Source organism: Nicotiana tomentosiformis, chromosome 6, assembly GCF_000390325.3.
Source record: "Nicotiana tomentosiformis chromosome 6, ASM39032v3, whole genome shotgun sequence".
In the NCBI taxonomy this organism is placed as follows: Eukaryota; Viridiplantae; Streptophyta; class Magnoliopsida; order Solanales; family Solanaceae; genus Nicotiana; species Nicotiana tomentosiformis.
The window spans coordinates 101,640,337-101,652,660 of NC_090817.1; the positions used below are offsets into that span (position 1 = coordinate 101,640,337).

At 34.9% G+C, this 12,324-nt stretch overlaps 1 protein-coding gene and 2 long non-coding RNA genes across 3 annotated transcripts; 2 read left to right on the top strand and 1 right to left on the bottom strand.

Moving 5' to 3' along the window:
• Positions 1–1,486: 1,486 nt before the first annotated feature.
• On the top strand, positions 1,487–4,656 carry LOC117273482 (uncharacterized). Its single transcript, XR_011408767.1, has 2 exons — positions 1,487–1,750; positions 4,616–4,656. It is a non-coding gene; the product is annotated as an uncharacterized lncRNA (long non-coding RNA).
• Positions 4,657–8,130: 3,474 nt separating this feature from the next.
• LOC117273481 (uncharacterized) lies at positions 8,131–11,972 on the bottom strand. Its single transcript, XR_011408768.1, has 2 exons — positions 11,832–11,972; positions 8,131–8,835 (listed from the first exon to the last, which is right to left on the bottom strand). It is a non-coding gene; the product is annotated as an uncharacterized lncRNA (long non-coding RNA).
• Positions 9,471–11,629, top strand: LOC104120559 (3-ketoacyl-CoA synthase 2-like). The gene is made up of 2 exons (XM_009632354.4): positions 9,471–10,280; positions 10,609–11,629. The coding sequence occupies exons 1-2, from the start codon at positions 9,570–9,572 to the stop codon at positions 11,365–11,367; spliced, it is 1,470 nt and encodes a 489-aa protein (XP_009630649.1). The 5' UTR covers positions 9,471–9,569; the 3' UTR covers positions 11,368–11,629.
• Positions 11,973–12,324: the final 352 nt, after the last annotated feature.

Below are 12,324 nucleotides of genomic sequence, written 5' to 3' on the forward strand. Positions count from 1 at the left end.
ATTGTCCTCTTCGATCCTCAATCGAACGATGAGATCTTCGAGTTTCATCTCCCTGCACTTGTTTTTCAAGTAGTTTTGAAAGTCCCTCCATAAACGAGGCAACTTCTCAATCATTGTTGCAACTTGAAATGCCTCATTGATGACCAAACCTTTAGGAAAGAGATCGTGAATTATAACTTGCAGCTCTTGAACTTAGGTAATGACATGCTTGATGTCTACCATCTTATAGTCTAAAAACTTTGCTGCAACAAAATTCTTTTAACCGGCATCCTCAATTTTATACTTTTTATCCAATGCATCCCATAGTACTTTAGAAGTTTCTGCATTACTATAGACGTTGTAAAGATCATCCTCCAGTCCGCTAAGAATGTAATTCTTGCACAAGAAATCTGAGTGCTTCCATGCCTTAGTCACTATGAAACGTTCATTGTCAAGAGTTGTTTCCTGCAGAACCAAAACGTCCTCCGTGATGAACTTCTGTAGACTCAAAATAGTCAAATAGAAGAACATCTTCTGTTGCAAACTTTGAAATCATTCACGGAAAATTTCTCTGGCTTTTCCGCCGGAGCCGGTGGTGGCACAGAACGGCTGGAAGTAGCAACATTGCTCGTAGAGCCAACCACGGTGAAGATTTTATTTCTTCAAACTGAATACAAAACGAGTAGAAAATCACAGAGATTTTAATCTCGTAATGTAAACCAAGGAGTAGAAAATTCGAAGATTTTAGTCTCCAAATTGAGAGTAGTTAGTCTCCCACAATCAGAATATAAGATGAATAAAGAAAAATAAATTAAGTTACTTAAGCTTGTTGGTATACTGTATTCGAAGGAAAACTGAATTATCGTTTTATGAACAGTCTAATTTGGAGCAATTAATATTGCGTTAATATTAACAAATAAATTTGGTCCAAAAAATCAATCAATCCGAAGCCGAAGTCGAATCCGAGCGACGACGACGTCGCGAGGTTTGCCTTCTTTTTCACTCTTTAAGAGCTAGAAGAAGAACAATTATATATATATACCCATCAAAAGTCCTTTTCTCCTCCAACATAGGACAATGTCCCGACGACGCGAGGCTTGCCTTCTTCTTAACTCTTTAAGAGCTAGAAGAAGAGCAATTGTATATATACCCATCAAAAGTCTTTTTCTCCTCCAATATGGGATAATGTCCCTTTGTCAAGAAGGTAAAATCAAAATTTTATTTTTCCCTCCATTTTCCATTCGCTCTCTTTTAAGCTCTAAGAAGCTTAAACCCAACAATAATATCACAATTGTGATATAAATTAATCTCGAAATTGTTAATCTCGGATTCAAAAATTCAACCAACAACAAAATAAAATTATGCTGCATATAATCCCTTATCCCACCAACCAAACGAACCCTAACCATTACAAGCCTATGGATTGGATATGTTGAGTAAGATCATAGTGGCTATCTTTAAGGGGTAAGCACGACCAGATCTTAGTAAGATTAATTTAAGAGTTAGGTTTTGGAGCAAAAAACAAATTGTAGTAATATATCAAAGTACTAAGACCCCTTATATATGAAGTTAGCCACTCTACTTTGAACCGTCGGTGTTCTCATTAAACTCAGGCGGATGCAACTTGCAAGAGTTGACAATTATATTAGTTATCACTTAGTTAATAGCAAGTGCCTATTGCCAAGTTTCTTCTTTCTTTTAGGAATTAAAGCATACCAAGCTGTAAATGCGGGAATAATCCGACAGCAATGGAAAGAACACTCAACTACAGGTGATATTTTTTTTCTAAGTTGGCTTATGAAAACTATCTTTAAAAAGGAGAAGAAAATTTTCTCATTTGTTGGTGTATGCCAGGTTATTCTATAAACATTTCAAGTTTTACTTCATATTACTTGCCCCAACAAATATTTATATATCAATATCAATCTTTTGCTAAATGTTTTTTCACTCACAAGCCAAACACTCAAGAAAACATCCAAGAAAATAAATAGGATTACTTGAAGGCAGTTCGTGTGTATTATCCCAAAATATACTCGGTGAGTCGATTAGAGAAAGGATTTGAAGCTTATAAGTTTCATATTCTTGCTCTTTTAACTTATTAGGTTCTAAATTGATAATTCGTACGTATATTAAATAAATTTCTTAAGACAAATATAAAATTAGATCAATGTTACTCGATTCGGCCGAACCTGTAACTTTAAAGCTAGCTCCGCCCCCGTGAATGGTTAAGTATTTGTCTAGATATTGCAATCAGAAGCACGTCCACAGATTTAAATTAGATGGTTTACTTTTTAAGGTTCTTAGCATTAGATAGTGTATTTTAAATTATGGGTTCAATATGTAATATTTGTTAAAATTTAGTAATATTTCCCAATATTGGATTCAATTGAATCCAATATAATTATTATAAACTTCATCTCTAATCGCAATTAACACGTTTGTCTATGCACATTTGATTTAATTTGCGGAATTATATTAGTTTTAAACATGTAAATAACTTCTACTTGTGTAGTTATAATTTTATATATTCTTTCAAGTATAAAAACTGTGAATACCTAATTTTTGTACTGTTTTAACACCTCCTAAAGTCATTAGTGTTTTGTTACTTTAATTATTTTTTCCAATTTTTGTGTCTTTGATTGCATATTTTCTATCATAAAAATATCAAAAAATAGTTCTTTCTTTATTTGTGCATTTTAGGAATTGACTAACTATTCAATTGATAAATTAATCTAGTTAATTGATCATTTGAATAAGTTACTTAATTAATTTATTTGTTTGTATAAATTTAGTTTAATAAGTAGGATTAAGAAAGAAATTGGGCCAAATTTGAAAGAGAAAGTGGCCAAAAGTGCAAGATAAGGGGCTGCCCTTGAAAGGGTCTGAAACGACGTAGTTTTGCCTCAAAACTACGTTGTTTCATTAAGTGACCCAAGATCAAATCTCACCCATTGATCACCCCTTGATCTAATGGTCCATATTTAATCTCTCAAGAGGTATTTAAAGCCTCAAAAAACTGAAAAATTCCCTCATTTCCCCCCATAACTCTTTCTCTCTTCTCTCTCTTTCTTCTCTCCGCCGCCGCCGCCGGAAATCACCCATCGGTGGCGGACCACCTCCAGACACCTCCAAATTAACACCATGTATTCTCCACAACCTCCTCTTCCCATATCTCCAAACCAATTCCTTCAAAACCCCCTCAAACTCCTTGAATTTTAGATCTAGGAAACTTTAGCCACCACTTTTTGGCTCAAATTCATGAAGCTCCGGCCAACATCACCCTACAACACATACATGAATGGATAGAGCTCCACGAGACCTATCTTTTCCTACCCATTTCACCCTCTAAAACCCCGTCGCCGCCGGCCCGCTGCCCATTACCCGCCGCGGCTCCACTGCCTCACCACCGCCAAAATGCCCCAAAACCCCATCTTAGCTATTTTTCGACTCAAAGACACTCATTTTTTTTGGCGAGATGCTGAAACTCATTTCGTTCTAGCATCTACCCGAAAGAAACGTGCATTTCGGAGTCAGGCAGTCGCCTTTTAGCATCTCCGGCGTCTTCTCGTGGCTCGAACAGCTTCAAGCATACTCGTTAGGTATAATCGTCATCTCTTTAATTAATTTCTGATTTTTTATATTAATAGATTAGTTTCTGATTTTTAATTTTTCTGTTTTGGTTGTTTCTTGTTAATTAGAGTTTCAAGTTAGATTTATTTAATTAGTTATCTCTATTTAGTTTAGTGATTTGTTAGATTGTTATTGATCTAAACATGATCTTTAGTGTATTAGCTAAATCATTCACTTAGTTTGTCGATTATTTAGTTGTCTGATTGTTAACGATGCTCGTTCTGGTTTGAGCATTTAGTTTGTGAATTTAGTTATTTGTTTAGTAATTAGTTTGTAAAAATCGAATTCATTCCAATCAAGTTGGTTTGAATACTTAGTTCAATTACGTTTTTAGTCTCGTTTATGCTTTGTCAGTTCATAGTTGTTCATTTTTTATTTTGTGTTGAGCAAGTAGTTTGTTCTTGATGGTTAAAATCTGAAGTTTATGCTATTTTATCATAAAATAGGGTAATAGTAGCCTACTTTTACTAGTAGGGTGGCTGAAATGACATTTGTTTTCTCCTTGCTTCTGACACGACAGATTTTCAGGCTGTCCTTTCAATTTTGGGGACAGATCTTGAACAGTGTTTAGCACACAAAGTCAGTTTTTGGACAGATTTTTGGTGAACTAAAATCTGGCCCAAAAAGGGGACTTTATTTACCTATTTAAGGGGCTGCTATTTCTTCACTTCAGGGACTCTATCTTACACTTGCAGAGATCTTGAGAGTTGCTTGAACACACATATGGTTGAACAAAAAATCACCAGATGAATATTTTAGTAAGCTAAAAAATTTTGTTTTGTGAGTGAATCTTAGAGTGCAAACTTTTAGAAAAGTAGAAGTCTTCTTTAGAGTTAGTTCTAGGTTTCTTCTCTAAAGTTTTCGGGCTGTTTAAACACGATTTGCTGCTGGATTTCTGTTGATTTTGTTGTTGTTCTCTGTTGTTTTCTATTGCTGAGCTTCAATTCATCCCCTGTTGTATTTATTTTCAGCTCTTCAGGTAACCTTCTAAATATTTGTAATGCAGGCTCTTTTTCTTTAATAACAGATGATGAAAAGTTGAACATATTTAGATTATATGTGCATCTTCAATATGGACGGATGTCAAAGTGTAACCTTGAAATCAAATCTCGTGGTTTAAGTATTAAATCTATGACTTTGTTTAATTCTTTTTTATTTATTTATTTAGCTTAATAGCTTTCCCAATGTTAGTTTTCAAGTAGTGTTTCTTGAGTAATGGTAGTATTTCACTTAAAAATATAAAAGTTATATAAAGACCTTGTAGTAGGCTAATAAACAAAGAATTTTGTTTGGTTTAAGTTTTTGCCGTTCTTTTCACCGTAAAGTTTTAGAAGATTGCATAAAGGTCTATTTCTTATTACTTTACTGTTTTAGTCGTAAGGTTTCTGTTGTGGTTAGTTTTTCGTTATCTGAATGCTTGTTGTTCCTAATTTTCATATTTCTTTACTTAATCACTTTTTAAATGTTGTTCTTGATTTTACTATTTTTTTCTAATTTCTTTTAGTTTCGTTTAAAGAAAAACAAAAATTATCTCATAAGTTATGTGACAACAATGTATGATGCATAATGGGCTTTTGGTTAGTTGTTAAGCTATTGAGCCACAGTGTTAATTAAAATTAATATGATTGGGCAAATGGGTTAACCTGCTAGTCTATTCTTGTTTTCAAAACTGGCCCATTTTTCCTTAACAACAAAGCTGCCCATTTTCTTTATATAGCTAATTGGGCCAAATAGATTCATTTTAGATGGCCCATTTTGTATACAAAAATTGCAGCAGTCCAATACCAATAAAATTCAAGAGTTTGCCCTTTTTTTTTTAATAACAAAGCTGGCTTATTTTCTTCAACCAATCATTCAACTAGTCCAACACCATGAAATAATAACAATAACGAGTTTGTCTACGTTTGATATCATATTTAGTTAGATAATTTCAATGTCATATCCTTGCCTCTTGAATAGATAATTTAGTAACTCAATCACTTCTAATAAAATAATCAAACGCTAGGCAATTTTAGGTGTGTTTCAAATATTGACCATGTGCTCATACACGATCATTGGTCCATGTAATTAATAAAAAAGGCCGCGTGTGCATTCTCGCTCCTTGACCTTTGTTTAATAAATTATGCTCTTCGGTGATTAATTACATTTAAACCATGTGTACCGACACGTATCTTGTTTTAGTATATATAATTAAATAAAGACCTTGTGTGCTTACACGCTCCAAGGCAAAATTAATAAAATTTAATTATTAATTTTTAAGCGGGCATTTGACGATAGTAATTCAAGGCTAATAAAATACACTTTATCCAAAATTAATTCAAGCCAATTTTAGTCAATAAAAGCGACCGTGCTAGAATTACGGGACTCGGGGAATGCGATACACCTTCTCCCCGGTTAACAGAATTCCTTACTCGGACTTTGTTTTCGCCGACTAATAATAATAGAGTCAAATCTTCCTTTGACTAGGGATTCAAATAAAAGGTGACTTGGAACACCAACAAAATCAATTCCAAATAGCGACTCTGTAAATAAAATAATCTCTATTCAATTTTGTCACTTTAATTGAAAAAAACCTTTAGTCCACGTATTATTTTGCGGGTAGAAAGAGGGTGCAACTAAAACAAAAACGAAGAAGGCAGATAAGATTAAGAAATTGTAGTGAAAACAGAAACTTTGAAGTGCAAAGTTTCGGTTTTGATGTAGTTTACCCTTCAAGCATGCCTAATGCCTTAAATGCCTCACTAGCATTGCCTACTTAATTATTGATGGGCCAAAAGCGTTGCAGCAAAAAAACAGGCAGAAGCTATTAGGTACAAGGCATATATATCTTAAATTCCCCCTCATAAACCCTTTAAATCGTGCGTAAAATCGTATTGTATCTCTGACTTTGTATTAAAAAATTAAATTATTTTGTCAACTTTAAATTAAGACATTCTACTCCTTGTTATCTCATCATTAGTTGAATATGATTTGAAGGTAAAATTTATTTTGAGTTCTACATTATCAAAGTGTGTTTCATATTACTTTCAGTATCAAATTCGCCCCTTTTCTTACCTATACAAAATGTACACATAAAGATACAACTGAACACGTTACACAAGATTGTTTTGGGTAACTAGTATAAAGGCTTAATAGGTAAAATTATTTGGATTTATTTCAAGAGAAAATTTATTGGAAACCCCTCATTTTAACATGAATTATTTAATTTTTTAATCCTAATTACGCTTGAGGTATGAAATGAATTTTAAAAAATGTTTCGTTCACGGTAGAGACCATAGTTAGTTATGCAGCAACATTAAAATGGTGAGTGCTATAGTACCAATTTAGAACAATGCAATAATCTTGATTTAAAAGTTATATCCTTCTCTCTGAATTCCGTTAACATAATCTTGATTTAAAAGTTATTCTTGTTTTAATTGAAGCCAGCGCCCAAGTTACTAGACCTGGGGTGACGAGAGGTTTGGCTAAGACGATCCCTATAATTATATTGATAGACAAACACAAGTACAAATAATTAAGAGGTGGGCGTAGACCTAACCTCCACAAAAATAAAAGGCCTATGCTGAGATCAGAACATATGGTAACTTCTAAACCCAAAATTCCAATCCACACTGCTACCTTATGTACCCTTATACAAATTTTGTTTTTCACCTCCACAATATCTTTACTACACAGCTCTAAATTGGGAGCAAAACCTACAAAATGTACACAAATATAGCTAACCATTGTAGAATTAACGTACGGTGTCTGAGAGTTGGCATATGAATTTTATCTGGCTTGTATGGTCCTAAAGCATCTCTAGGCAATTCACGTGAGCCACACTAGTGCTCACCCTAGAAATCTCTTTGGAAGTACTGATCCACGTCCAATCCGCACTCAATAGTGAGCGGAAACGGTCGTTGGAAGAATAGTATCCAACAAGAGTCGGGGTCGATTTTCACTGAAAGTTTAATATGGGTGTTAGAAGTATACACTTGACGAGAGCAAATGGAACAACTAAATTGCACTTTCAAACAAAGAGTTTTGATCACTACTTCTAAATTAACTCTAACAATTATAAGCTAAAGAGAAGAAACTAGAAAGCGAATGATTGTTTTTGTTGTTTTTTCAAATGGTTAAAAAGTCTAGGGATATGATCTTAACCTAGGTGTTCGCCTAATAGGTTAAATACGTTAAAACTTATTTTATTGATCGGGGTGTATTATAGCTCTCAACTCTAAGTTACTCACTCAATACCTCTCGGTCATAGAATGATTTTTTCCAATTTGGCTTTCTCAAGCCCAAATGGGTATCAAACTAAATAGTTGATATGAGCTCAAGTCGGGTTCTCACTATCTCTAGTTCAAACCCTTTAATTAGACTAATCAAACCCTTAATTAGCCCAATTTCTAGTTAACCAAATTTTTCTAGTCTCGGAACCTCTTTCTCAAGTAAGAACCATGTCAAATAGACATGAATCAATATTTGCAACTATTAATTCTTAAATTAAAGCATAAACAAGGCTAAATAATCAACACCAAATCATAAACAAACATTAAATTAAATACTCATAAGGTTTACATACTAGGGTTGGGTCACAACCCTAGTAAGAGTCTAGCTACTCATAGTGAGAAAAGAAAACAAAAAGAAAAAAATACTAATTAAACTCATAATATAAGATTAAAATGATAAAATATGATGTTTAAATCCCAAAATAGTCACAAACTTCCTAAAATAGAAAAATACAACGGCTAGAGCAGCTCAAACTTCGAATTTTTGACCTAAAAATGTGATTTTCGTCTATTTATAGTGGCCCAAAATTCGCTGACAAAAATATCTCTCGGGAGTTCTGCGACCGCACAATTCCATGTGCGGTCCGCAGATTGCTTCAGCTTGCAAGGACTTGGATTCTGCAGCCGCACAATTTGTTCTCCGGTTGCAATGCATCTTCTGCGGACGCACAATTCTTGTGCGGTCCGCAGTTTAGGCAAGGCTTCAAGTCTTGGTCATTTGCACACTCTGTGAATTTTGGATTCTTTATTAGTGCGGACCTTGTTCTGCGGCCGTACAATTCACGTGCAGCCCGCACATGTGCTAAAAGTCTTATGTGCTTCTCCACTTGTTCTGTGACCGCAGAAATACCTTTGCGGACCGCACTTCTTATGTCATGCGCCCCTTCTTGCCTTGTGAGTCGAAACACTTCTTTTTAGCCGGATTTAATCACGGGAGCCCGAATTTTCAATATTCCTGCAATTTACACATTTTTTTTAGTGTTAGGAACATAAATCAATACTTTTGGACTAAGAGAGAAGCAAAAAGGTACTAATAAGTGGTCAAAATTCACACTTTTCAAGTACAATTCTTCAAATAAAAATTTCCTCTGTTAGTTTTTCAAATAAATATTTTTGTAAAGATGTACATTTTATCCCATGACTTAGCTGAATTTTATGTATCCAAACATTAGCCAATTTTCAAAGAATTTCTTTTTTGCGTAAATTCTATAAAATCTGCTATCGTTTCATACAAGTAAAAATTGTCGTTAGCTTAATTTCTTATGATGAGTATAACTTTCTTTCGACACATATAGGGGTATAATTTGAGCAAGGTGTTTAATTTCATTAATTTAATATAAATGTTGCATGTTAAGCAAAATGGTAGGCTGCATACATCAAACTCGCTTAGGGTGCGGATTTTCTCTGAACCCTGCATTCACGCGAGATGATTCGTGCACGAGACAGCCTTTTTTATTGTAGGTTAAGCAAATGAAAATTTGATACGTAAAAAGGTATGGATGACAAAACTGACTTTTCGATACTGTTATAGGAAATAAAGGGCACATTACTGCAATAGGAGGCGGTACCTAGAGTGGACAACTCTGCTTTCTCACTCTTTAAATCTCTGAACCTTGATTTGCTTGGAAACTCATCATACAATCTTAATTTCTTATTTTACTAATTCTCTTCTCTTGATCTACAACAGCAATGGCAGAAAATGCTGGAGAAGTAGGCCAGTCAAACCTGCCCAATTTTCTTCTCTCCATTAGACTCAAATATGTAAAACTTGGATACCATTACCTAATATCAAATGCAGTTTATCTCCTCATCGTGCCAATTCTTGCTGTTGTCGGACTTCATCTTTCAACCTTTACTCTTGAAAACCTCATGAACCATCTCGCCATGTTGAAATCTTTTTCAACTCTTGTTGTTTTCTTAACCACAGTTTACTTCATGAGTTGTCCAAGAAATGTTTACTTAGTCGATTTTGCATGTTATAAGCCACATCAATGTTTTATGACATCTAAACAAGGTTTAATAGAAAAAATGTCCGACATTTTGGACGAAGAAAGTTTAAATTTTATAAAGAAAATCTCGAAGAGATCAGGTTTAGGTGAAAAGACTTACGTTCCAGCCGAATCAAAGATCCCATCAAGTGTTCCCATGAGTATTAATCAAAACGAAGCGAAAATGGTTATCATTGGTGCCATAGACGATCTATTGGCGAAAACCGGAGTCAAGATTCGAGAGATTGGGATTGTTATCGTCAATTCTAGTGCGTTTAATCCAACGCCGTCTCTTTCTGCGATGATTGTCAACCATTATAAGCTTGGCGTCAATGTGATTACCTATAATCTCGGTGGCATGGGCTGCAGTGCTGGACTCATTTCTGTAGACCTAGCTAACCGGCTTTTACAGGTTGGTATATCTTCATATCATTCTAAATTTTCAGGTTGAGACACAATTGAATTAAATAACTAAAAGTGTTTTCTCTTCAACAACTTGAGTTCTTAAATTAGACAGTATACTATTCAATATGGTATCAGAGCAGGCAAGAGGTCTCCGGTTCAAATCTCGCTGTCATCCAAAAAGCAAAAGATATTGAGACATAATATGATAAATTTAAGGCGCAGAAACACTTTTATGAAGGTTCCACTAAGATTTAAAAATTAATTAAGGTGTATGTCATACTTTTCCCTCTCTTGGTGGTCAAAATTGCTGATATATTTGTGAAATAACTTAATAGGGGCAAGCCAACTCTTATGCACTTATAGCAAGCACAGAAATAATCTCATCGGTCTACTATTCGGGGAAGATGAAATCAATGCTTTTACCTAATTGTCTTTTTCGAATGGGTGCATCTGCTGCTCTTCTGTCAAACCGTTCCTCTGATCGTCGACGCTCAAAATATCAACTGATGCACGTCATCCGCACACATAAAGGTGCGGATGACAGAGCATTCAATTGTGCCTACATAGATGAGGATGAGGATGGAAAGAAAGGCATTTCATTGTCAAAAGACTTAATGGCAGTTGCTGGTGAGGCCTTAAAAACCAATATCACAACTCTTGGCCCTCTAGTCCTCCCCATGTCCGAGCAGCTCCTCTTTTTCGCCTCCTTAATCGTGAGAAAAGTCTTTAAAAGGAAAATGAAAGCATATATCCCTGATTTCAAGATGGCGTTCGAGCATTTCTGCATTCACGCAGGGGGGAGAGCGGTGTTGGACGAACTTCAGAAGAATCTTGATCTCTCAGAAGTGCTTATGGAACCTTCAAGAATGACTCTTTATAGGTTCGGAAACACTTCAAGCAGCTCAGTGTGGTACAATTTGGCCTACTCCGAAGCCAAAGGGAGGATAAAGAAAGGTGACAGGGCATGGCAAATAGGTTTCGGATCAGGTTTCAAGTGTAACAGTGTTGTTTGGCGTGTGCTAAGGACTGTCGATTCAGCCAACGAAAAGAACGTTTGGACAGATGAGATAGAGGATTTTCCTGTAACCTATTGATGCTTTTATATATCTCGTTTAAATACTAGTTATATCCTAAACAATAAATAATGGTCAGTAACTGAAACTATAAACTCAGTCAAAATCACTCTAGTATATTTGTATACGGATTGTGCACCTAATGTTTGTACAAGTACGTATCTATAATTACAAAATTGTAAGTCAGATGGGGCACCATTGCATTAGTAAAAATTAGATCGTGATTATTAGGATAGTAATGCATTACGCAGAATAATAATAAAAATATATTTGTTCATCATAATATAGTTAACAATAAAATATGCAATGTGTTGTTTGGTTGCACAAGAACGGCAATAATTACTTAGTTGGATAGATCATTTTTATTTTGAAGTGTATTTTCTACATACAATACTAAGCTAATGAGTATTTAATGATTGGAACATTATGACATAATGATGAGACGAAACAAAACAAAAATATAGAAAGATAGGTAATGACATTACCTTGGAAAAGATGGTCACGTGAAGGAAATCTCTTGATGGCACAATGCAATTGGAATGACAAATAATTGGAGTCGGACATTGCATCAATAGAGTTGAAGCAGCGAAGCTTTCGAAAACTAAGCGATGGGCGGTGCGACGCGGCCTCACTTTCTTGCGTTAACCGGCGCGAGGCGACGCCCAACGCGAGAAGTTTGGCGCGTTTCACGTTGCGACCCACCGTTCTGGATTCAAGGTTATTTTGTATACTTTTTTGAATTTGGATTTGATTATTTCATCTAGGCTTTTTTCTACACTTATAAAAAGTCCTTAAACACAATTTTTACAGAATTTTTAATCAAGAGAGAGCATGAAACTGCCGTGAAGGTTGGAGTTCGTCGGATATTACCTTTTCTTTCATCAAACTTAGTAATTTTTATTATCTTTGTATAATTATTATTCCACTACCATATCTATGTAGAGCTAAACTTTACGTTCCAGGGTTGTGGCTCTTTCA